At 37.8% G+C, this 25,587-nt stretch overlaps 1 protein-coding gene across 3 annotated transcripts in view; it reads left to right on the forward strand.

The window, feature by feature from the left end:
- PCSK5 (proprotein convertase subtilisin/kexin type 5) overlaps positions 1 to 25,587 on the forward strand; it is a 456,955-nt gene that overhangs the window by 140,310 nt on the left and 291,058 nt on the right. For all 3 annotated transcript variants that reach the window (XM_032427639.1, XM_032427640.1, XM_032427641.1), the window contains exons 6-7: positions 21,353 to 21,441; positions 25,071 to 25,243. In XM_032427639.1, coding sequence (XP_032283530.1) covers positions 21,353 to 21,441; positions 25,071 to 25,243 — 262 coding nt within the window. The remainder of the gene's footprint in view (positions 1 to 21,352; positions 21,442 to 25,070; positions 25,244 to 25,587) is intronic.

Below are 25,587 nucleotides of genomic sequence, written 5' to 3' on the forward strand. Positions count from 1 at the left end.
CCTTCTCTACACTGAGGGTGTTTTGAGCTATAGCCTATAGACCCGTGCCTATGCAGAGACATGGACAAACACTACATACATATGGTTCATACTGGAAAAGTTGTTCTTCCTATAATAATTTTAAAATTATTATAAAACAAGCTGCTTATATGGCTTTCTGTGAGCAGTTCTATAGCTTTGAGAAGTTTGGTACATGATTTGGGTGGGGATGCAGAGAACAACTTCGTCTCCCCAGAAACCCTTGACTGGTTTTGCCTTGGGCTAGAAATTCAGCACAGTCTAAATCGAGTTCAGTGGGGTCACTATATGTTTTCCATGACAGAATGAGAAAAAGAGAGGTTCTCTGGTTCCCTTGAATCGCATTAATCCTTCCAAGTCATCTCAGACCTCATCCTCTCAAATACAGAGGAGCCGCCTACTAAAAATGATTACTTATCTAGGACTTTACAGTTTACAAAGCATGCCTACACATATTCTCACTTGACTTATAAAATTTCCATGTCAGGGGTAGTAGGTAATTCTTTTGGTGCCCCAGTATCTGAATTCTTTATGTGTGAAGAATTCTCTGTCTCAGTAGAGAGCAAAGACTATTTTCTAGTATGGCAGCTGAAAATGGTGGATGCTATTCACTTGCCCAACCTCCCTTGCTCTAGTAGGGCCCAGGCCAAGGGATCTAGATTCTAAATCAGTAGCAGTTGTGCAGGCTAGTGACCTAAAGGCCAAGCAAGCTCTCAGTCACTTGCCTGGGTTCTCCTCCCTGTCCCTCTCTCTCTCTCAGCAGAACAGCTGTGTTTTTCTTCACCCTTAGCCTCCATCTTGGTTATTTTGTGCTCCTAACAATTCTGAGCTTCCCAATATCCTTTTAATAAACTACTTTTCTGCTTCACTTGGCCAGTTACAGTAAAGAAGCTGTAATTAAATCTCATTATTGTTGCCCCCTCTTTCCAGAGAAAGAAAGTAAAATTCAAGGCAGATTCACAGAACTTACGAAAGTGAGTCTGGCTTCCAAACTCATGCTCTCTGTATCACATAATATACTCTAATTTGGAACACGGTACTAGATATTCTTTTTTGAATATAATATTCATAAACAACAGACACTTCTTAATTCATGTAAATGTAGTTAGTTGATGGGAATTTAGTGCTTATTTTGTGGCGTATAGTTTCATTCAGAAAAGACTTTTTGAATACCTATTCAGAGAATGACAGTTTGCTTTTGGTTCTTTCTTAATAAAACTAGTGATAGAGTTATGGTATGTAGACAATGAACATTGATCCATCACTTAACTGATAAGGTACAACAGGTAAACCAGTAGGCAGGATGTAAACTGGAGACCATTGGTTTTCCAAAAGTATTTCATGGAACCCTAGAGTGTGTTGATAGATCTCTCAGATTGCCCAAGTGTCACTCAGCTGACTATATGAAATGAATAGAGCCCTCTGTTCTTCAACTAAGTCACACCCGTTTTTAAAATCTACACTAAAATCTATTTTGGATGGTTGGATTTCTCCTAAGATTATTTGAAGTAAAAACTTGTATTTATACAAAACAAACCATGGTAAGCCAGTGCTAGGGGCCAGAGGAATGGGTTTGGAGGGGTTGTCACTGGAAGTAGGCACAAATTGTAGGGAAGGCTTCGAGAGGTGGTAGCATTTGACCTTTGCCTTGGAAAAGGACTGATAGAAGGCAGTAATCATTACTGAGAGAATGTCTGTAATGGCTGAAAGAGTCTCTGAATTAGTGAGCTCCTTGCAAGCTTTGGGATAAAAGTCATCTTCTTTGGCCATTTTGGTTTTTTTTTTTCTTTTTTGTTAAAAGGAAAATCCACAAATTTCTTATTTTCCCCAGAGCCTCTCTTTTATTTAAAACTCAAATCTGAACAATGTTTTTCCTCTACCTTCAAAACCTTTATGACTAGTTCATGAGGTGTGTGCAAAGAAATTATAATAGATCCATTGTCTCTTAGCCTCACCACCTAACACTGCATTACGCTCTAGTTTTAACTAATCTTTTTACAGCTCTCTAGGAATAGCATGCTGCATATGTCCTGGAGACTGGTGAATAGTAAGCATTCCATAAGTGGTTATGTTGTTATTATTCTACCATGCTTATCGGTTGTTAAATGGAAGATGTAATCTTGATGCGCGTTGTGGTTATTACTAATGTAACCCAGTTGGAAGCTGAGGATCCCTACATCCCTGCCCTGTGGCAGGATCACTGCCCCCTTTTCACTTGAGAAAACAGGGAAGCAGAAAAGAACAAGAAATGTAAAATACCAGATTTTATGGATGAAGAATCTAAAACCAGCGTCAGATATAAAGCTTTAAATGAAATTGAACATGTTCTTATTCTTAAAATCCAAATTATTGTGCAAAATTGCCATGCCATTTTGGGTTTGTTTCTATTTTTTATTTTTTTTAAGATTTTATTTATTTGTGTTTCTATTTGTTTTAAATAACTATCAATAACTAATTGTTTCAGTAACAGGAAAAACAAAAAACAAACAAAAAACTTAATACCAACTACTTGGTGCAAGTATTTTCTGTGGCTAAAATTAAGAAGCTTCTGTTTAGACTTGAGAAACAGAGTGCAGTTTGCATGGAAATAAAATATTGAAGATTATCTGGGGCTGTGTTCATTAACACCAACTGATTCTTATTCTTAGCCAACAAAAAGGAAATTATAAATTAATTAAACTTGGATTTAGGCTTTAATTTTCTTTCAGGTGTTGTGTGCAGGCCGCTCTTGAAATAAGGAGGAAAATCAACTGGTAGAATCTTTAAAAATTTTTTCACTAAGTAATTTTAGGATGAGAAGGTGAAAATGGACCATGCACATATAATTACTGATCAGTAAAACTTTCAAGATAATTCCTTGAGACATTTGAAATTTAGTGAAAATCAATCTCTTTCTCTGTCTCCTTTCCGACATACACATGCACACACCCCTACTTTTCTTATTATAATTGTATTCTTATTAGCTGTAACGTTGATCTTAAAAATTAAGGTCAAACCTCTTAAATATTTAGCATAAGTAGGAAAGAAATCAGAAATAATTGAACCACTTAAGGAACAACTTCAGATCTAGAAGTTAGCTGAAAACTTAGAAATAATAATAATCATGAATGAGTTGTGCATACTCGGAAAAATAGCAATGGTTGAGGTCAGGCATTTCTACATATATTTATCTTCTACTAATATGAGGAGATTAGAATTAATGAGATTAGAAATAGACGTGGTGATATTTTTAATTGGGGTTACAAGCTAGAAATAGGGAAGTGTGTCTGGACAGGAGGCTTATGAACATCAAAGTCTGATACAGGTAAATAAGCTAAATGATTGTAGGGATAACTTGGGGCAAGTCTTTTGGCCACTGGGAGACCTAATTGTCTTCTGCATATAAAATGGAGACAAAATGAGCTACTTGGAGTTTGCTGTGAGAATTGGAGATAATGCATTCTGATTGTTCGGGATACCACGGGCCCTACTAACCTACATACTAACTGATGGTATTAGAGCTAATGTAGAGGTTTGGTCACCAAGAACGCCTCGTGACAGAGCTGCAGGTCAAATGAATCATCGACACTTTTCGTTCTGTTATTTGTCCGGGGGAAATTATTTCCACCCAATTTAGAACATGTATATTGTACATGTGCAAACTGTGAGAGTAGAATCTGGATTTTTTTTCTGGCAGAGGAGGACATGGGTCTGAAATTCTCCTGGAAAGATTACATGGACCTAAGAGTTACGGAGATCATCTCTGCTCTGATACCGTTGGCCGTCTTAGTGGTCTTTTCAGTCAGATTTTTCATTGCAGAGTTCCAAAAAAAATAGAATACTCCTCCTAAAGCTCTTCAAGAAAATGGACTATAGTACACTCATTCTCTGTAAATCTCCATATCCTGCCTCATGTGTTTGGTAAAAGGATAGAAGAGGAACAAGATCATAAATTTTGAAAGGAGTTACTAAATTTAGTGGATTACTCCCAGCTTTTCTTAATAAACACCCTTAAAAACTCAGTTAATTTCATATTTTATTATATTATTCATTTATTGGATTTATAGCAATTCATCCTCCAAAGAGTGACCAAAAAATATGTACAGATACAGTAATGACTGTGACATGGGACGAGTCGCAACAATAAGCCAGTGGTGAATTGCTTACCCACACAGACCTCTGTGTGTTCCTGAGCTTCAACTCTGCACTTCGTCCTGATGCAGGAGAAAAGTTTTAAAAGAGTGATTATTTCAACATTCTTGTTCAAAAATTTGATCTACCTTGTTTTCACCAGTTGGTGACTAGTTTCCATGGAAATAGAAATGGAATAAGCATTCCTCATTTTAGATTCTCAGCTGCCCTATGCCAACTGAGAGCTGTAAATGCCATTTGGTTAACAGCAAGGATCCAGAATTCTTCCATTTTAAAGCGGCAGAGGGAGAGGAAAAGAAAATGATTGCCAAGTCATTTTGCTTTTCTTCCTAGGAAAAGGAAACAGTTTGGTGATTGAGATACTGACTGACCGTTATCAGACACATACAATGTCTAGTAGTGCGTCTTGCGGCTAATCCATTTAAATCTCTTTTGCCCCCTTCACAAAGTTCCTTACCTCATTGTGATTTCACTGGCCTGCGGTTGCCTTCCTGGTTGTCCACCTGCTGTTCAGTGATGCGCACTGAACAGGAAAGTGGTCAAAATGTTGGAAAGAGACAGTTCGGTGTTCTCAGTGATCTGTGACCCGGGGGGGGGTGGGGAATAACCTGTTGGTAGAGGGAGTGTGTGGGGCACACTTTACAAAATCCTCACTCGTGAGAGAATGTCAGTTAATTTTCCCATCAGGACTCTCCATTTCTCAGCAGTTGTCTCCTATAACTACCACATTTTCTGGAACTTTTCCGTGAGGAAGATAGTGAAGGATATTATAACAAAGGCTTTCCCATAAAATGTTTGCATATCAATACAGTTGTTTTCTTTTGTCTTGTTTTTTGGAGCCTGAAAAGTTGAATCAATGTGAATGCTACGATAAAATTTTAATAACACTAACCCATGGTATTTTCTTTTATATTTTAAGATGTTTAGATACTAGATCGAGAAGGAATGTGACTCTAGCTCTTAAACATCACCCCGCGTGGTTCTATGAGCATACTTCTCTTGGGACATAAGAAGGAGTTTCTCTATGTCCCAAAGTCTAAATTTAATAAAGGAAGCCAGACATAATGGCTTCCAGCCATTATGCTGCCCCTGCGTCTCTGAGTGTGGTCTCACACCTAGCCAAAGCAAGTAATGTGTCAACTAAGGAAATAGGATCCTTATCCTAGGCTTGCGAAACTGCATGAGTACTGCAGGGGAAATTGTCCAGATGCTGGGCATGCAGTTCAGGGCCTGACATTTTCTATTATCACGTTGTATTCATGGGAGGATATCACCGTGATAATTGTTTTGTTATCATAAACAGCTTGTGTGTTCCAGTGTCTTGAGAAAGAAGCATTTAGGGTACAGAAAGGAACCTGCTTAGAATATACATTGAAGTTCAAGATTGCAAGCCAGACCAGATATGACAGGGACTCTGTAACCTCTGTGAATGCTTCTGCGCTCTCAAGAGAGGGGAGCCAGTTCCTTAGTCTCTTACTTAATCCACAGCTTTACTGCACTGGAGAAGCAGTGCGGGGAGGGACTCATTACAGAGATAAATGGGGGCTGGGGGGAGAAAACATTCAAAATGAATCCACTCAAACTGAGGCCAGAGTCTTGGAATGAGCGATGAAAATGGTATTTTATTTTAAACAATAAAACCCAAATGATGAAAATACGTGTAGTTTATTATCCAACAGCACATGTAGCCATAGCCATTCTTATATCAAACAAAAATGAATCATGTTTAAAGTTGTAGTTTTTCTGTAATATTACAAAATTTGAATTTTAGTAGAGTCATAAACAGACTCAGTTTATAAAAATTTTTATCAGTTTTCGAAGGGCCATTTGGAATCATTTTATTGACAAATCATTCTCATTTAGAGCCCCTGTCATGTTGCCAGCCTTGTTCCATTTTTACTAAATCTCGCTCTTCTGGATTATTCTTCAACACAGCTTTCAGTGTGATTAAAGCTGTTCTGAAATTCACCGATTGCATGAAATCCTGTGTCTTTTGAAAGTTCATTAGGCAATTGATTTGCTTGATTTGCCTTGTATTGTTTGTTTGCATTTTATGTTTACACAGAGATAGAAAATTCTGGCACTGGAAGAAGATAGGGCTGCTTGAGTCGGCCGTAATTTCATTAGTGATGGCATCAGTCGTATCTTTTTACTTGTTTAGTTAGGAAACCTAATAATTATGATACCCTTTAAAAAAAAAAAAAAAGAACTCATGGGCAGCGATCCAAATAGCTTCAAAGAAGCGACTTCTGAGCCTTTCTCTCAGGAAAGGTCTCAAGTTGTCATTATTTTGTTCGGCCCTGCTAAGTATGTGCATGCTGGAGGATGTATGCACGTCCTTCCGGAAACATCGTGCGTTCACTGTTGGGGAAACACTAGGACTTGGTGTCGGGAGATTTGGGTTCACGTTCTTTGACAGTAAGCTGGCTGTATTACCTTGGTGAAGTCCCTTAACCCATTAGAATTTCTGTTTCCTTACCTCTAATATGCGGACAAAGGTACATGTAATGTGTGCAAGATTATTGGAGAGAGCAAATGACATATGTGAACCTAGGCAAGTGAAACTACCTAGCAAATAATAAATAAGTGATCCTTATCACCTTTATCGATTTGCTGTTTGTTTTCCGAGAGAGAGAGCATGTGTGTGCCTGTGAGCAGGGGAGGGGGGGCAGAGCTAGAGGGAGGGAGGGAGAGAGAGAGAGAGAGAGAGACACTCTTAAGCAGGCTCCTTGGAGCCTGGCGCGGGGCTCGATCTCAGGACCCTGAGATCATGACCTGAGCTGAAATCAAGAGTCAGACGCTTAACCAGCTGAGCCACCCAGGCGCACCTGATTTGATGTTTCAGTTGCACATTGTATTAAGCATTCTTTCAAATGCAAGTTATTACATTAGCGGATATGAACTGTACATTATATTTGTTGAGGTGATTGATTTCCGTAAAGCGGCATTCAGTATGAATATCAAATCAAAGGAAGGGGAGTTAGAAAAGGTAGAAGCGTATGTTTCTTGGTTCCCAAAAAGTCGTAAGTAGCTATGACTGCATTTACCCTTCATGCTTAGAAACCACAGTAAACTTCTGCCCACAGAAACCACTGTAAACTTCTGGTAAGCTTCTAACTGCAGGTCAGATCTGCCTGGTGACTCTGAGAATGTTTTTTATTTTTTTTAAGGATTAAAAAGAGGGGAGGGGGATTATGTGACGGAGACTGTATTTGGCCCATAAAGCCTGGAATATTTGCTATATTTGGCCCATTACAGATGTTTGCCAAGCCCTGTTCACCCACTCCTGCAAACACCGTCATAATAAAAACCCACTCTGTGTCACGCCCAAGTAAAATATGTATATGCTAAAATGTTAAATTGATAATTAGGGATATGATAAATCTATGCTTTGGAGGGAGGCATTCCTTCATTGTTGGTTTTGTACTACCATAATTTTGAGAGCCTTCCAGTGTGTAAGGAAATGACTCGGGTGAGCTCCGCAAGGAAATCCAGGAGTGGCTCTCGGTAAATGGAAGTGTTAGCAGTTGCTTGGTGTAGCTGAGATGAAATGAAGTCAGCTCAGTGAATATAAGGTGTGTGAGCTACTTATCTCTACTTCAGGACCCGTTTCTCAGAGTGCCAAGGGACCCTGGGACCACGTGCCACCAAATGTCTCAGACCCTGAGTATGTTACAAGAAGGAACACCAAGGGAGCCCCCTTGGATCCTCACTCCAGAGCCACAGTTTACCTGTATTTCAGACAAATAGGATTATGTAATAGTCACTTCTTTTAGATCCTTCATCCCAGCAAAGTAAGACTCACTTCAGAAGTGTTCTGACAGGGCGCCTGGGTGGCTCAGTTGGTTAAGCGACTGCCTTCGGCTCAGGTCATGATCCTGGAGTCTCCAGATCGAGTCCCGCATCGGGCTCCCTGCTCGGCAGGGAGTCTGCTTCTCCCTCTGACCCTCCCCCCTCTCATTAGCTCTCTCTCTCTCATTCTCTCTCTCATAAATAAATAAAATCTTTAAAAAAAAAAAAAAAAAAAAAAAAAGAAGTGTTCTGACAGTTTGTTTATGACCTGGAAGCAGTCTCAAGCCAAGTGAAGTCAAACACTTACAATATCACCTTTTATTATCAGTCAGGAACAGATTTTGAGCAAAACAGCAAATATTTTTAGCCTGTTTTACAGCGTATAGTTATTGAATGATATCTTTACCTGAATAGTTTAGCAAAAACAAATAGAAGCAGGACCGTTAAGTTGATTATTGCTATGAACAGAGACTTGTGGATTATTGCCTCTTCTTCAGGATTTCCAGGCCAATGGAACTCATTGAAACTACATTATATTATGTCTGTTTTTCTCACTATTGAATCCTTAGTGACTAATTCATTCCTCAGCATGTGGTAGGTACTCAATAAATATTTGCTGAACGAATGATTCAGAAAAGTTCATTAATTATGGGCCAATACATGGGAATGGTCTCATTATGTCTAGTTAACTAGGTCATTATAAGAATATTAATAAAAATGGAGGTTTATCTATATATAGGAGTATGTAAAGGTGAAATATTGTCTAGGGAGAGCACATTCTAGCATTTGGGTCTCTTGTTTTTGCTACTTTAGAATTGTAGGAATGTGGTGGTTTTCAGTATACATTTGGAGAAGAGAAATATGTATCGAAAGAAATAGACCACAAGAAAATCAAAATTATAATTTGATAGAGGCCATTACTTCTTTCATTATCTTTATAGATCTTTCTCCAGTCTCTCAGCATACACACTCAGTATATACTTCATATTTCATGCTTTAGTGAGTTCTAATTATAAAATTTCCTTTTAATTATGCTGCAAAATTATAGGAAAATCATTTCAGGTGTAAGGAGGAGAAAGTTGTTTAGATTGCATACCAAGCATTTTCGCAAACACCAACTTCAAGTCAGAACCCTTGGAGCAGAAATTCCTATAACACTTTGCATGTAAACCTTGATTCGCATGGACCTCAGTACTTGGTTAATTACTTGCATAAATCTTACAACACCCCTGTCAGTGGTCGTAGGTTCAATTGGTGGTCAGTTGAACTCGTAGAACTATTAGTGGTAATTAGGAGGATAAGAATATAATGTACCATAGACCAATGTCAGCTATATTTCTTTAGCAAGGGTGTTCACCAGTCCCCGGACTATTTCCTGTTCCTCTTCTTTCCCCTCAGAGCCCAAATGACCCCTCAGTTGTACAAGAAAGAGCCATGTGAGTGCGTAGAAAAGTGATTTTGCCTTCAAAGCCCCATGCTGTTAGGAACAATACTATTCCTATAAATAGCCTATGGCACACACGGAAGGCCACACTCAATTTCTAGTGTCTCCTCTCAGAAGCCCAAAGCCAAGACTTCTCATCATGTATCCAGCATCCTGGCCACAGACCTCCCAGTGCTTGGTAATTCACCAACCAGGGCTCATTTTTACCATAAGCAGTGATCCTTGGTAGCTGATATCCCACTTTTACCAGATATCAAGGGGAACAGCTAGAAAGTTAAACCAAAGTAACTTTCCCATAGAAAAGGAAAAGAGGTTTTGTTCATCCTTTACTCAGAATCTTATCTACCAAGATTGTGAGCACCACAGCCTCAGATTATTCAACTTTGTATATCCCTTGCTTAGAAAATGCTTGGGACATAGGATGTGAATTATCTGGACTTGACAAAGGAAGGAAGGAGGGAGGAAGGAACTAATATTGTTAACTAAAATCTTGGGAGGTACTTTGATAATTTTCAAGAAAATAACATTCCTGACAGAGTTTATTCTTTACATAAAAAGAAAGTGTTATAGTTCTGTTTTCCAGAATTGTAGGTAGTACTTAGCCCAGTAAAGCAGACAGATATCCAGTGGAAAAGATGGGCATCATGTTGTACCCTCCAGTTCTGAGCAAGAGTTGGAGCCTCCAGATCCACATTTATGAATTTATAAGAGAAAACACTTGACTCCTAGCTCACTGAGAACAGACCTAAAATGAATCCGCAGGAATGACTAATTTCTGTCTATTTATAGTTAAGGGGTAAGGGAGAAAGTTTTGCAGTCTCCCATTTGTGGTGGCAAATAAGATCAGGCTGTTCCCAAAGTTCTAACTACATAGAGTGGCAACTAGTAGATCGGAGTTTCAGACAGTAAACAGAACCCTCTAGTAGAAGTTAGAGAGCTTGAAGATGAGAGTTGTGGGCTCTTTTTTTTTTTTTTTTAAAGATTTTATTTATTTATTTGAGAGAGAGAATGAGATACAGAGAGCATGAGAGGGGGGAGGGTCAGAGGGAGAAGCAGACTCCCTGCTGAGCAGGGAGCCCGATGTGGGACTCGATCCCGGGACTCCAGGATCATGACCTGAGCCGAAGGCAGTCGCTTAACCAACTGAGCCACCCAGGCGCCCCGAGAGTTGTGGGCTCTTAATAGACCCAGTGGGGAAGCGATAGCAGCATGGAATCACTGGGGAGTATAGATAAGCATGGGCCATCTGAATTCATAGAAATAATTTCGTGTATGACAGGAAAAACTAATCATTAAAAAAGAACTGAAAAGCATGCTAGGTAAATCTATAGAGAACCAGCGAGCCAAGAAAAAGGGCCTCATTCCCTCATCATGATTAGTAGATTTCATCAACAAGGATGTCTCATACTGTATTGCTTTGATGATGATGTTGATCTTTAAGATAAGGGTAAGAAGAGAGGCTAATAAGGAGGTGGCTGAGATCTTGGTCAGAACTGTATACATACACACATATGTGCTTGCCATGGGCTTTCGTGTACTTCAGTCCATGCAACATTATATTTGAGAAAGCAGCAGAAGTGAGGGAACAGACTAGGTTTTCTGTTAAATCAAGCTATTTTTTCTTTGATTTATAGGCTTACATAGTTAACAGTGAATTCAGTTAGTAATGAATAAGCTGTTTTCCTAGGCTGGGGCATATAGAAGGAAGAGGGGAAAAGTAAAGACATCAAAGGTCTAGGCTGGAGAGGGTAAAGAAGAGGGAAAATGGCAGAGGTAAGAGAACACTTTTAAAGCAGTATAGTGACAAGAACAATAAATAAAAAATATCTAAACTGGTAAGGAAGACATAAAACTTTCACTATCTGCAGATGACATGATACTATATATAGAAAATTCTGGAGACTCTGCCAGTAAATACCAGAACTGATAAATGAATTCAGTAAAGTCTCAGAACACAAAAGTAGCATAGAGAAATCTCTTTGATTTCTATGCACTAATAACAAAGGGGTAGAAAAAGAAATTAATCCAATTTATAATTGGACCAAAAAGAATAAAATACCTAAGAATAAACTTGTGGTAAAAGACCTGTACTCTGAAAACTATAAAAAACTGATGAAAGAAATTGAAGATGACACAAACCAATGGAAAGATATACCATACTCGTAGACTGGAAGAACCTATGTCGTTAAGATGTTCATACAACCCAAAGCAATTTGCAGATCAAAACAATCCCTATCAGAATACCAACATTTTTTAGGAACAAATAGTCCTAAAACTTACATGGGACCACAAAAGTCACTAAGTAGCCAAAGCAATCTTAAGAAAGAACAATGAAGCTGGAAATACCACAGTCCCAAATTTCAAGATCGACTACAAAGCTGTAGTAATCAAAAGAGTATGGTACTGGCACAAAAATAGACGCAGATCAATGGAACAGAATAGAGAGCCCAGAAATAATAAACCAATGCTTATATGGTCAATTAATCTATAACAAAAGAGGGAAGAATATAAGATGGGGAGAAAACAGTCTTTTCAACAAATGGTGCTGGAAAAACTGGACCATTTTATTACACCATGAACATGAATAAACTCAAAATGGATTAAAGACCTAAATGTGAGTCCTCAAACCATAAACTTCCTAGAAGAAAACGTAGTAATTTCTTTGATATTGGCCTTAGCAACATTTTTCTAGATATGTCTCCTAAGGCAAGAGAAACAAAAGCAAAAATAAAGTGTTGGGACCACACCAAGACCAAAAGCTTTTGCACAGCAAAGGAAACCATCAACAAAATGAAAAGGCAATTTACTAAATGGGAGAAGATATTTGCAAATGATATATCTGATAAGGGCTTAATATCAAAAATATATAAAGAACGTAACACCAATAAATAATCTGAAAAAAAATGGGCAGAGGACATGAATAGACATTTTTCTAAAGAAGACATACAAATGGCTGACATATGAAAAGATATTCAACATCACTCATCACCAGGGAAGTGCAAATCAAAACCACAATGTGATATCCCCTTACAGCTGTCAGAATGGCTAAAATCAAAAAGACAAGGAATAGCAAGTGTTGGCGAGGATGTGGAGAAGAAGGAACCCTCGTGCACTGTTGGTGGGAATGCAGATTTTTGCAGCCACTATGGAAGACAGTGTGGAGGTTCCTTAAAAAATTAAGAATGAAATTATTGTATGATCCAGTGATTTCACTACTATTTACCCAAAGAAAATAAAACATTAATTTGAAAAGATACATACACCACTGTGTTTATTGCAGGATTATTTACAATAGCCAAGATATGGAAGCAACCCAAGTGTCCATCGATAGATGGATGGATAAAGAAGATGTGGTGTATATATACTATGGAATTCTACTCAGCCATAAAAAGGAAAGAATTCTTACTCTTTGCAACAATATGGTTGGACCTAGAGGGTATTATGCTAAGTGAAGTAAGTCAGAGAAAGACAAATACCATATGATTTCACTCATATATAGAATTTAAGAAACAAAAGAACAAAGGGAAAAAGAGACAAAAAACAGACTTAAATCCAGAGAACGAACTGGTGGTTGCCGGAAGGGAAGGGGGGAGGGGGAAATGAGTGAAATAGATAAAAAGGATTAAGAGTGCACTTACCTTGATGAGCACTGAAAAATGTATAGAATTGTTAAATCATTATTTTGTACACCTGAAACTAATATAACATTGTGTTAATTATACTTCAATTTAAAAAAATAAAATAATTTTAAAATAAATTTATAAAAAATCTAAAAATTTTTAAAAAGGCAGTATACTAACCACTAGAATTTTATTTTATTGTCAATATTTTGTGTTCTGACTAAAATATCCATCTTGAATTACAGCCAGTATTACAAATAACTCTAGATTCTTCAGACCTACGATCGTTTTTAACTTTAAAAAGATTATAAATTCACTGGAGGTTGCAAAAATAGTACAGGTCCCCCATACCCTTCATCTAGATTCCCCCATTGATAACAACTTATGCAATTATAGTAAAATATCAAAACCAGGAAATTGGCATCAATGCACTCTGCAGACCTAATTCAGATTTCACCAGTTTTTATGTGTGCTTTGTGCATGTGTTTGTGTGTGTCAGACTCACGTTTAAATCTCTAAAAGAAATATTCTGTTTTTTAAAATGCTTTGCTGGTCATTTACATGTGATATATCTGATGCTAACTCTTAGTAGTGGCCTATTGCTAGTTAATACTATAAAAATATATTTTTCATTTTCTTGCCTACAACATGTCTGTTCAACTTTGGAACAATTGATGAATGCTTTTATTAATTTCTTTAAATATTGTGTATCTGTTCTTGAAGACCAAGAGGAAGATTCACAATGGCTGTTGCTAAGTATAAGAGCTGTGATAGTTTAAAGTTCATGCCGAAGATTCTTTCAATATTAGGCGATCAGAGTGTCTCTGAATATCTTATTTTATATAGCTATTTGTTATTGTCTTAGTTGAGGCTGCTATAATGGAGTCCCAAAGAGGGGGTGGCTTAAACAATAAATACTTATTTTTCACAGTTCTGGAGGCTGGAAAGTCCAAGATTCAGTTCCCAGGGAGGGTTCTCTTCCTGGCTTGCAGAAAGCTGCCTTCTTAATGTATCCACACATGACGGAAAGAAAGGAAGCATGTTCTCTGCTGTTTCTAATCCCATCATGAGGCCTCCACCTGTGTGAACTACTAGCCTCCCCCCAAGGCCCCAGCCCCAGATACCATCACACTGGGATTAGGGTTTCAGCATATGAGTGGAGGGTGAGGATGGGCACATTCAGTCCTTAGCGGTTATTTTGAATGAGTTTTTCTGCATTCCTTCCTTGTATAACCAGAAAAAAAAAAAAAGGTAATATTATGGAAGCCTCAGGGACTGTGTATAATTGCAGTTACTTCAGAAGCTAGTATCTTAATTGTCTCACAAAACTCATCACCGAAAAGTGGAATGGGTGATTTCTTTTTTACTTTTTAAAAGTTTCAGTTTACCTTTTTTCCCCCCTAACGTTTCATGAGCTTTCGTAAAGCTTTTTGCTTTAAGACAGGGCAATAATCTGTTTTCAGCTCTTTTCCATTCTTCTTAAATTTTCATTTTTAAGATTCCCAGCATTTCCTCCTTCTCACTCAAGCTGAATAATTTATTAGAGAGATTCTATAAAACATACTGTCAAATATCCTGTCATCAATAGTAATGAAGGAATAAAGTCGCCGCTACCACATGGAATAAGTAGGGTAGCCAGCAAAGAAGTCATGAAATCTTGGCAGCCGTTCAAAGGCAAGGACATGGGCCCCTGTGACTTTTGCTGGAACCGTGAAAAGACCTCACATAAGGATTCAGGAGAGTGGGATCTAGTCTTTGCACTGCCACTTTTTATACCTTCCAGTCACCATCTGACTGATGGAATTTTCTCATTTGTCAAACTAGAGAAGTGATACCCGTTTTGCTTCAGAGGGTTGAGGTGAGAATCAGTTGAGGTTAAAATACTTAGAGAAATGGATGGCGTGATGTAAACACAAGGTGGGAATATTATCAAGAACTATGTGAGCAGTCAGAAACATCAGTGATAGTTTGGAGAACACACCAAATAGTGTTTGATAGCTCGAAGTGATAGTTTGGAGAACACATCAAATACATCATTATTTCTTGCTCTCCCTTTCTAAGGGAGCTTTTGAAGTGGAAAGTTTTCACTCCAATTTAAACAAAACCAAAATACGCCAAAGAGAATGGGCACACCAGATATCAAAAGGGAATTTCTATTCAATGAGGGGGTAGACTGAATCCATGAACAGCTGAAGATGTTTGTTTCAAGAAAGAAATGAAATAGAAAGTAGTTTTTCTCCAACTTGTCATTGTTTGATTCAGACAAGTGTAATTTTGACTTGCGAGCCATGCGGTGGCAACCGTGGGGGTAGACCTTTTGCCACGTGTCCTGATGTCTCAGATTCATTCCAGAGCTCACTTGCATCTTCACATCTACGGTAAAGCTCAAGTAAGTTAATATTTTCCTCCCCACTAATGCACATGGAAGAAACAAAGTTCACAAAGCAACGTGACTCTGGGGCTAGGAGAAAGCAGGAGAATACACGAAGGCAGTATTTTGTGGTCAACTATGAATTCATATTTTGTACTCACTTCACTTCGCTTGTATGGGTTCACAAAATCATGGAAACGAATTAGCAGCCACTCTCGGATCTCATTTTCCTTGTTTTCAGTCACCCCAGGTAAAACTTCTGGAGATCTTTAATTTCAATGGTTTATTATTGGGAGCAGATCATGTAGTAGATGAGAAAACTTGGAATGGTACAACAAAGACTGTCATGATCACTCAGTCAAGATGCTCTTTAAGAGCCACAATGGTTTATTCGAGTAAAAATTATATGATAGAACATTTTGCACTTACTAGGGTGCAATGACAATATGCCTAAGAGAGCTGGAGAAGAAATGATGCATTTTTTTACTTCCTAGTTTGTCTACATCTACTTTATTTTAGATGATGTCCAATTTATTTTGCCACTGGTCTAACCATTATAATTTATATCATTGGGTTATCTTCTGGGGTCTCAGAAAAGAATGTGTCTTAGCAGTAGCATGAACATATACAAAGAAGCTTTTTCCAAGGGGTGTTACGTGGAAGGTGGCTAGTAAATTCATACTTAGGTGCATGTAGGTCAGAATGTAATATATTGAGCATATTGCTTTCTGTACTAAAATCTACTGCAATGGTTCTCCTTATACTGAAAATATTCTAAATGCTCATCCTCTGTTTTCTCTGAAGAAAAATACATCTGAAACAAAGACTTTTGTCTATTTTGTGACTTTTATAATTAACTGACATCACAAATATACTTAATGCTGACCACCCTTGTTCTTTAAGAGAAGGAAGAAATTGAATCTTGTTCATAATGCTGACCACCCTTGTTCTTTAAGAGAAGGAAGAAATTGAATCTTGTTCATATACTTGAACAGGTCATGATGATATCCATTGTTCTATGATCTATTTTAAATCCATCAAAGGATTGAATCCAACTAAGATACAAAAATAAAAAGATGACTAGTACTTTACTCGGAGTAATGATCATTGTCATCTGAAGAGAGGGGACTGTTTAAATGTAGTTGAGCTAGCAATTTGGACCCTCAATTACAGCATGTTACAGTATATTATTTAAGTGATATTTAAAATATATGCATCAGCAGTAGAGTGATAACTTCCCTGTTTCCCAAAAACGGTTCATCATTGCTCGTGATATACAGCAATATACAGAAATCTTTGCAAGAAATGTTTTTATAAGGAAATAGTCCCTCTTTTCATCACTTAGGAGAATCCGCCTTACATTAATGATGCACATAATATGTGCAGGGTTTTATTGCATTTTAGGAATACAGAGCCAAGTTAATTCTTACATTTTAAAAATACTATGGTAGAAAAGATATTTAATTAAATCTCTCCTACTGTAGTACATCTAAAGCTCTTGGGAAAATATTAAAGAATTTTTTAGTGCATGGTTGAGCTAATGGGACACAGTATTTCTCTGTGAAAGTTCAGGTCTATAAATGAGGTAGGCAATAAGTGGACAGTACGAATTTTCCAGAGTGATCAGTCAAACCCAGCCAGCCTGGAGCTGGATTTTTAAAAGCACAGGGATGGCGGTGAGGTGAGAAAAGACTTGCATAAAACAGAACCCTTGATGCATCGTCCACTCCAGCTTCAAAGAATTCACAAAGATAAAAGCCCAAACAACATGACCTCCTAAGTGGACATTTACCCACCACACAGGGAAAATATCACAATATAAACAATCCAGCAGCAAAAAGAGCAGAATTAGATTGACATGTTTGAGAATTATTACATATAATTCATATATATCAAGAAATATATATATATCAAATATGTTCCAATACATATAATTGAACAGTATTTTTAAATAAATAAACTATTCAAATTAACCAGGTGGGTTTGAAAAAGAACTTCAAAAAAAAATAAGTAAATAAAACATAATGCTCGGCAGGAGTAATGCAATGAATGGGCTAAGAGCAGGTTAGGCGTGGCTGAAGACAAGTAAAATATAGAACTGAGCAGATTACATGGAGAGCAGCCTAGGGAGAGAAGGATATGGGAAATCTGAAGGTGAAATTGAAAGATTAAGGTAGCTTTCAAAGGTACAAGCTAAAACTTACGATGATTTAAGCATTAAATCACAGGTCTAGGAATTCCAAGAAAGAATTTTTAAAAATCCAAACATACAACATCTTAATGAACCTGCAGAGTAGAAAAGACAAAGAGAAGATCTGAAAAGTGTCCAGAGAGAACTAGAATGGCAAGATGGCAGATTTCTTACCAGAAACAATGGAAACTTGAAGACCGTGGAATGGCATCCTTGAAGAGCTGTTCGTCTAGAATTCTATTCCCAGTGAAATTATTTTTCAAGAACAACAGTAAAATAAAGCCATTTTCTGAGGCTACCAAAAGACTCTCTGATGGACACATTTATTAGAATGTTCTTCAGAAAAAAAATCCATGATCCTAGAAGGAGTTAAGAACTATAAGAACAAATAGAGCAAAGAATATTTTTATATCAAAACAAACATTGATTATTCAAAATAGTGACACTAATGATATTTCCAAAAATATCCAATGTATAACTATAATCACAGGGATTTCATGTATTAAAAGATGAATAATCACAGTTAAAACATTCTAGTGTCTGGGACGCCTGCGTGGTTCAGTCAGTTAGCCATCTGCCTTTGGCTCAGGTCATGACCCCAGGGTCCTGGGATCGAGCCTTGCATCAGGCTCCTTGCTCAGCTGGGAGTCTGCTTCTCCCTCTGCCTGCTTCTCGCCCTGTTTGTGCTCTCTCTCTGACAGATAAATTAATAAAATCTTTTAAAAAATAAATAAAAATATTCTAGTCTGTATTGTTTGGGAAAAACTGAAAAAAGTATTGATGACTTTTAGACTTTGTGATGTTGGGTGTCCTTGAGCAAATAGCTATAGTAAGCATTAGCTGATAGAATGTATGACAACCATACTCATACAGGGAGAAAAATACAGAAATGAACATAGATATATCATGTTACAATGGGATCTAGTCTCTGTAAATGGACTTATTCTTGAGTTAAAGACAAAGATAGCCTAGCTTCAGAAAAAGTAATCATGTTTGTAAGAGATATAACTGATATGAACACAATGTTTGATAGTAAAGGGGGAAAAAGTTATACAATTTAATTATTAGCCTGGTATCTTTAATTTTTTTTTTTTACTACAGGAATCCCAGAGTTTTATTGCATATTCATAAATAGCTTCATTAGGAATATTTAATAATTCCATTCTAAATAAAATAAAAATTGACAGAACCACAGAAAACGTTATCAAATCCACAATACAATGAACAAACTTGTCATAATGGACTCATAAATAACAATTGGAGAATTAAAATCAGATCCTTATGCTCCTGTAGCACTTGCCTTAATTAATAATAGATAGAATGAAGTATAAGAACAATGGACTCATAAAGGGAATTTGACATTTGAGGAAAAAAGTAACTTACACCATGAAGTAATACGCAATCAGAGACTAATGAAGAATCATAGTAAATACTTGCTGGGCTCAGGGGTAAAATGAGTAGTTCAGCTTGTATTTTACGAAAGAAATCTTTTTTTCTTTTAAAAGTGGATCATTTTTCTGATGATTAAAGTGGTATGACTAAATATCAGAAGGGGAAGATAATTATGAATGCATCAAAATTAATTACTGGGTAGAACAACCTAAAATTGCCATAAATAAGATTGCTGTGTTCCAAAGAACACATGTGGAAATGTATATGCAACAGGTATGATGGAAAAGCAAGAAGAAATTTGGGCAAAAGGCATGAAAATGTTATTCACAAAACAAGAAATAGAAATAGGTAATAAATATTTGAAAAGATGGACAACATCAAATGTAATCTAAGGGGATAAAAAGGGAAGCAACAATGAGATAACATTTTTCATGTCAGATTGGCAAGGATGAAAAGATTGAAAAACTCATACATAGGGGTTTATAGACACGGGTCTGTTCATATATTTTCTCCATTCTTCATATTGTCATTCGAGTTGGCTTATGGTCTTTTTTTTTGTCATGCACAAAAATATGTTTTGTAATAATAATATTTATCCATCTTGCAGGGGTTTTTTGAAGTTTAGTTTTATTACTTTAATCTTCCGTTGACAATTTGGCAATATATTCTGTGCTCTTTGATCCAGTCATTCCACTTGTAGGAATTTATCTCAAGGTATAAAAGTATATAAATGCTCAAGATTGTTTTTCATAGCCTTGTTACTCTCAGTGGAAAAACTGGGTAAATTTCCAGAAATCGAGGACTTGTGAGAGAGATTATGGGGTGGGGGTGTGGGGGAAGATGCCATTTAAAAGATGACGGGAGGTAATAGTAAGCTTTTAAATGACATATAGGCTAATACTTACATAGGAAGATATGCATGACATTACTAAGTGCACGGAGCAGGATTTATCTCTGTTGTAGAAACTTGCGTGTGTATGTATCCTTTGTAAGTAGTAACTTGTTTACATTTGCATAGATGGTAGTCATAGCCCATGATGAGCGTGGTCTATGCTGTTAAATAAAAGTAATGACATAGAACTTGGGGGACCCAAGTCTTAGTCACTGTCAGGCTGACTTCACCCTATCTCTTTACATCTCAGAGCCTCCTTAAGCATCCTCATCTCTAAAAATGAGGGCAAGGGGGTGAGCCTTGGGCTTCATTAGCAATGACAAATACACCTGTAGTGGTTGTCATAGTCCTCTTCTGCATCCAGGACAGATGGTAGCCATCAGCCCTAGTCTCCTTTCCCTGGGCTCAGCCAGACCTCAGGATTTTTCTCAACACAGTGTTAGGTCAACACATTTCTAAACAGATGGTACTTTGCACTTGGAACTTCTTTGCTCGCCTTGCATAGGATGATCTTAGAAGTTCTTTCAAGTAAAGGATTTTTCTGAGGAATGAAGTCACTGTGATGAGAAATAAAAGGAATATTTTTCAGAAATAGGCATTTGCTTTTCTAGTAGCCACATTTTTAAAAAGGTGGAAACAGAGGCTCCTGGGTGGCTCAGTCGTTAGGCGTCCGCCTTTGGTTCAGGTCATGATCTCAGGGTCATGGGATCGAACCCCGCATCGGGCTCCCTGCTCAGTGGGAAGCCTGCTTCTCCCTCTCCCACTCCCTCTGCTTGTGTTCCCTCTCTCTCTATACCTCTGTCTGTCAAATAAATAAAATCTTTTTTTAAAAAAAAAAAAAAAAAGGTGGACACAGGTGAAATAAATATTGATGATATATTTTATTAAATAAAAGATTTCATGTCATTTACATAGAACAAATATTAGTGGAATATTTCACATTGTTCTTTCACACAAAATCTTAGAAATCCAGTGTATATATACAGCACATCATATTTTAGATGACAGATTTCACTGGAGATACTTGATCTCTATTTAAGTTACAGTTTAAGAAGCAGATTCTCCTATACTGACATTCTTAACTTTTGTAATAACTAAATTGAGTACCAGTTCTTAAATTTAATTAAAATTAAAGTTGAGATAAAGTCACATGAGCTGCATTTCAAGTACCCAGTAGCCACGGATGGCTGGTGGTTACCATATTGGACAATGGAAATTTAGAGAATGCAAAGAAACATACCATTCAATTTTAGCTTTCAAGGAGATTTTCTAGTTGGGAAAGCAAGATATAAAAAATATATATATCAATCATAGAGTCCAAAACAGAGTGTAATTAAGAGTTTGCAGTGGGCAGGCTAAGGGCTCCTTAAGTAGAAGTTCCAGAAACCTCCACAGCTTGCTGCAGCCTTCCCCCCTTTGGAGTCTGACTGGAGGCGATGACGATGTGAGTTGGGAAGAACGGAGCATCTTACTTGAGCAAGTGTGTGTGTTCTCCCTGCAGGCACGGGACCCGCTGTGCTGGAGAAGTGGCAGCCGCAGCGAACAACTCTCACTGCACAGTCGGAATTGCTTTCAATGCCAAGATCGGAGGTACGGGAAACAGACTTGGGTGGATGGACGACCCTTTCTGAGCTCGAGACAGGGCTGTGTTGGCAGAGTAGTGTTCAACTGTTGTCGAAAATGACCATCTTCATGTGTGTTATTAGATATAGTTCAGGGCTTTTGAAGCAGTACCCCTACAGGGGTGCAAGCACAGACATTTCTTGCTTTAAAACGGGCATGAAAAACATGTCCAGTCATGAAGATGGGGTCGTTGACATCTGTGCCGAACTATACAATGGCTGCCTGGGTCGGAAAGAACTGATAATCTAAACACCAGCCCATAATATCTCTATGGAGAGAGACATTCTGAAATTAGTACCAAAACAGAAGATCCATTTTTTTTCCTTTTTCCTTATGTTTTACCAAAAGTTCCTTTTTAATGGAAATTAAAATGGGAAATGGTATAATCTCCTTTTGTAGACCCATAATAGAGCGATAGAGTTATTGTTAATAATCCCAGATTAGGTATATACATTACACACATGCACAAACTCTATACATATGCCTACTACGAGGACCTAACCAAGGGAATGTAACATCTGGGCGTTAATAGAAGCAAACTCTTTGCCCTTTGTAATCATCTTCGTTAGCTCTAGCCTGGTGCCACAGGCACACACAAATGGGCGAACACATGCTAAGAGACACTATAGATCCTAGTGGTTCCAAGGTGTCCCCTGGGGGTTCCCCTAAACAGTGTCACAGATGAATGAACTTCCTGGTAACTAGACTGACATCTTTGTTTTCCCTACAGTATTGTTGCCAGGTGGTAAATAGAATTGGATCTAAAATTTAAAAAGCAATCCTTTCTAGAGTAAATGTAGAGGTCTTGTAACATGATATTTGGGGTGTATAGTAACGGTGCTAGGAAAAGGTTTCCTGACACTACCTCGAATGTCAGTGCTCAGTGCATTTGACCTCTCTCTCTCCTTTATTTCACACCGAATTCTTAGCGTATGGCAGCTTGTTAACCAGTAATTAGCTTTACTCTGACAACATCTGCTGAGCGTCAAAGGGGAAGGTTCGTGAAGGAGCTAAAGAAAGGAGACAGAAATTTCCCCTGAAGAATGATAAGGGTGCTGGACACCCCTGATAGTCTCAAGAGAATCCAATGACTATGGTGGCCACTAATCAGCCCTGCTTGCTGTCCCAGACACGACACACACAGTCCCTCACATAGACCAGCACACATCCTTGTCCGGGTCCTCATTCTCCTGTGCTAACCCAGCATTCACTGACCTTGAGGGACTGAAGGAACAAACTCACAGATAAGCTGCTGATCTAGCCAAAGAGGACTTCAGTAAGAAAATGAATGTATGGCAATGTCTCACTCATCCCCAAAACAAGAACATTCTGAATTGTAAACTGAACCATCCGGACCCAAAGCATCAAGGCTTGCAGTCAGATAAGGAAAAATCAACCTTTCATCTTTAAACTTGAGGAAGCAAAATTCTTGTTAATTTTTGGTCAGAAAAGGAGTATTACCCTCTAGATATGATTTCATCAGGCATTTTTTTCCTAGACTTCCATCAGTTGCATGACCTAGAAACTGCACTCAGGTATTGTGTAGATACTCTTACGTGTTGGCATTTAGAATTACCAGTTAGGTTATTTCAGACAGTTATATAGTCCAGTGTTTATTTCTTTGTACCGGTAAAATACAGTTGATCCTTCAACAGCACAGGTTTGAACTGTGTGTGTCTGCTTATATACATATTTTTTTCAGTACGTACAGTACAGTACTATAAATGGACTATCTCCTCCCTAAGATTTTCTTAATAACCTTTTCTTTTTTCTAACTTACTTTATGGTAAGAATATAATCTGTAATACATATATCATACAAAATATGTGTTCATCAACTCCTTATGTTATTGGTAAGGCTTCCAAGCAATAGTAGGCTATTAGTAGTTACGTGTTTGGGGGGTCAAAGTTCTACGTGGATTTTTGACTTCGTGGTGGTGGGGGGGGAGGGTTAGTGCATCTAACTCTGAGTTGTTCAAGGGTCAACTGTAGTTCCATTTTCTGCTTTGAAATAGCAAGAAGTAAAAATGGAGGCATATGAAATAGTTCATCTTGTTTTCAGTAAAAACCATGCAGGTGAATTTTGAATATTCATGTCAACTTAAAGCAAACCAATGGCTGCTTAGGACCCAGTATATACAAAGAGCATCAGGCTGGGCATTCTACCCCCACAAAACAAAGTGCTGAAAAGCCTTCTAAGTACAGTTTCCATCTGATAATTTTTAAAGTAACTTATTTATAACCCTTGTGATCCAGATCAGCTGTTCTATACATCTCCTTTAAAATTCCAAAGGTCTGGAGGAAAAGACAGTCAAGAGATATAATAATCAAGTGCAGTGTCTTTAGGGGCACTTTGAGGAAATTCAGTGTGTCCTGAGTGTTGATTTCCACTGTTCTTTTGGAAATATTAAAGGGTATAGAGACCTATCTGTCACGTAGTTTAAAAAGGTTCTGCTGGAAATATGGCAGAATGTTACCAGTTAAGTTTTGTCTGTCTCAGTGCTCATTGTCATTTCTTCTATCTTTTATGTTTGTAAATTTTAGAATTAAAAGTTAAACATTCTTTCAAAGCACAAAGAAGGTATAGTTTTTTTCAAGAGTATGTTGATTTTCTACCAAAAGTCCCACCTCAAACCGCATAGTATCAAAGCTGCCTGATTAGTGGTTTTATTATTTAAGCCCCATGGGCTGGTAGCCATAAAAACTTGAAATCCCACTAGAGAGCAAGGTTTTTCTAAGGAGTAAACATGGGCCGTAAAGATATAATTGTAAAATAATACAGCATCTCAGTGATGCTATTCAGCTTAAGCTGAAGGAGAGATAGGGTTACTTCACAATTAGATGTATTATTGTTGTTCTCAGTCTCCAAAATAAAAGGGAAGAAAGCCTGACATTTGACATGTAATTTATTTTGGGGTCTCTGTGTCAATTTTTTCCCTATTAAGGTTAATAATAAATTCCTGTCTGTCTGGCGGGAATATGCTTAAATGAAGATTAATGACTGAACATTGTTAAAACCCTTGGAGACTGATTTGATGTGTGACATGCAAAGAGAGCATTCTCATTTATTATTTGACTTATAAATAACTTGGCAAAGAAATAATGTATTAAGTTCACATCAGTCTTACAGATTAGGAGATAATATTAAATACGGAGGAAATTAGACCAACCTAACTTGGCGGCTTTCCAAATTTTGTGAGCCCGCTAAGGTCAGAATGCTCAATACCAATTATGAACACAAGTTACCTAATGAAGGGAAGTTTAGGGAAGATGGATTGCTTGAGGCTCTCTCTGTCAAGTACTCTCTGAATACAGGGAGAAGGAGAAGGGAGAGATTGCGGAAACTTTAAAAAAGAGAATAATGGATAAAAAAGATTTTAAAGAAGTTTTGCTCTCTCCCGTATGACGTAATTTACTTTCTCTCCAGGAAAGCTTTGGAAGAGTCTGCATGGGGGCTGGGGAGAAGATGTTCACTTAAGTGTTGATTAAAAAGTTGATTCTTTGCCCCCAAATCGCCGTAATTGGAAATATGTCTTGGGCTGTTTGGGTGTTATATAGTGAAGCCTCTATTCAAGCTAATTCCCTTCTGTCTGGAAGGGGTTCGGATGCTGGATGGAGATGTCACGGACATGGTTGAAGCGAAATCGGTTAGCTTCAATCCTCAGCACGTGCATATCTACAGTGCAAGCTGGGGCCCCGATGATGATGGCAAGACCGTGGATGGACCGGCTCCACTCACCCGGCAGGCCTTTGAAAACGGCGTTAGAATGGTAGGTTTTAAAAGCACCTCGGCTCATACTTTGTCGATCAGTGATGACTCTCTTGATGATTCTCATGGGATTCTCTAGAGGAATGGACGGAGCTCATAGCTGAGCCAGGAGACAGGTTTATAGAAAGAGGCACTGAACCTTTAGGTTTGTGTGTTACATCCGTTCTGCAAATGAGCTAAGAGCTAGAGAGATTCCCCTGACAAGAACAGAGGTATATTTGGATGCTTCAATTTGCTCAAAGGAAATGTATTTATTAATATGTTAATCTTGCATTTGGAGCAATAAATTCTCAGCACTGAGAGATGGAGGAGAAATGAAGATACTGAACCGCTCTAGTTGGTGTT

Source organism: Phoca vitulina, unplaced genomic scaffold, assembly GCF_004348235.1.
Source record: "Phoca vitulina isolate PV1807 unplaced genomic scaffold, GSC_HSeal_1.0 scaffold37, whole genome shotgun sequence".
Taxonomy (NCBI): Eukaryota; Metazoa; Chordata; class Mammalia; order Carnivora; family Phocidae; genus Phoca; species Phoca vitulina.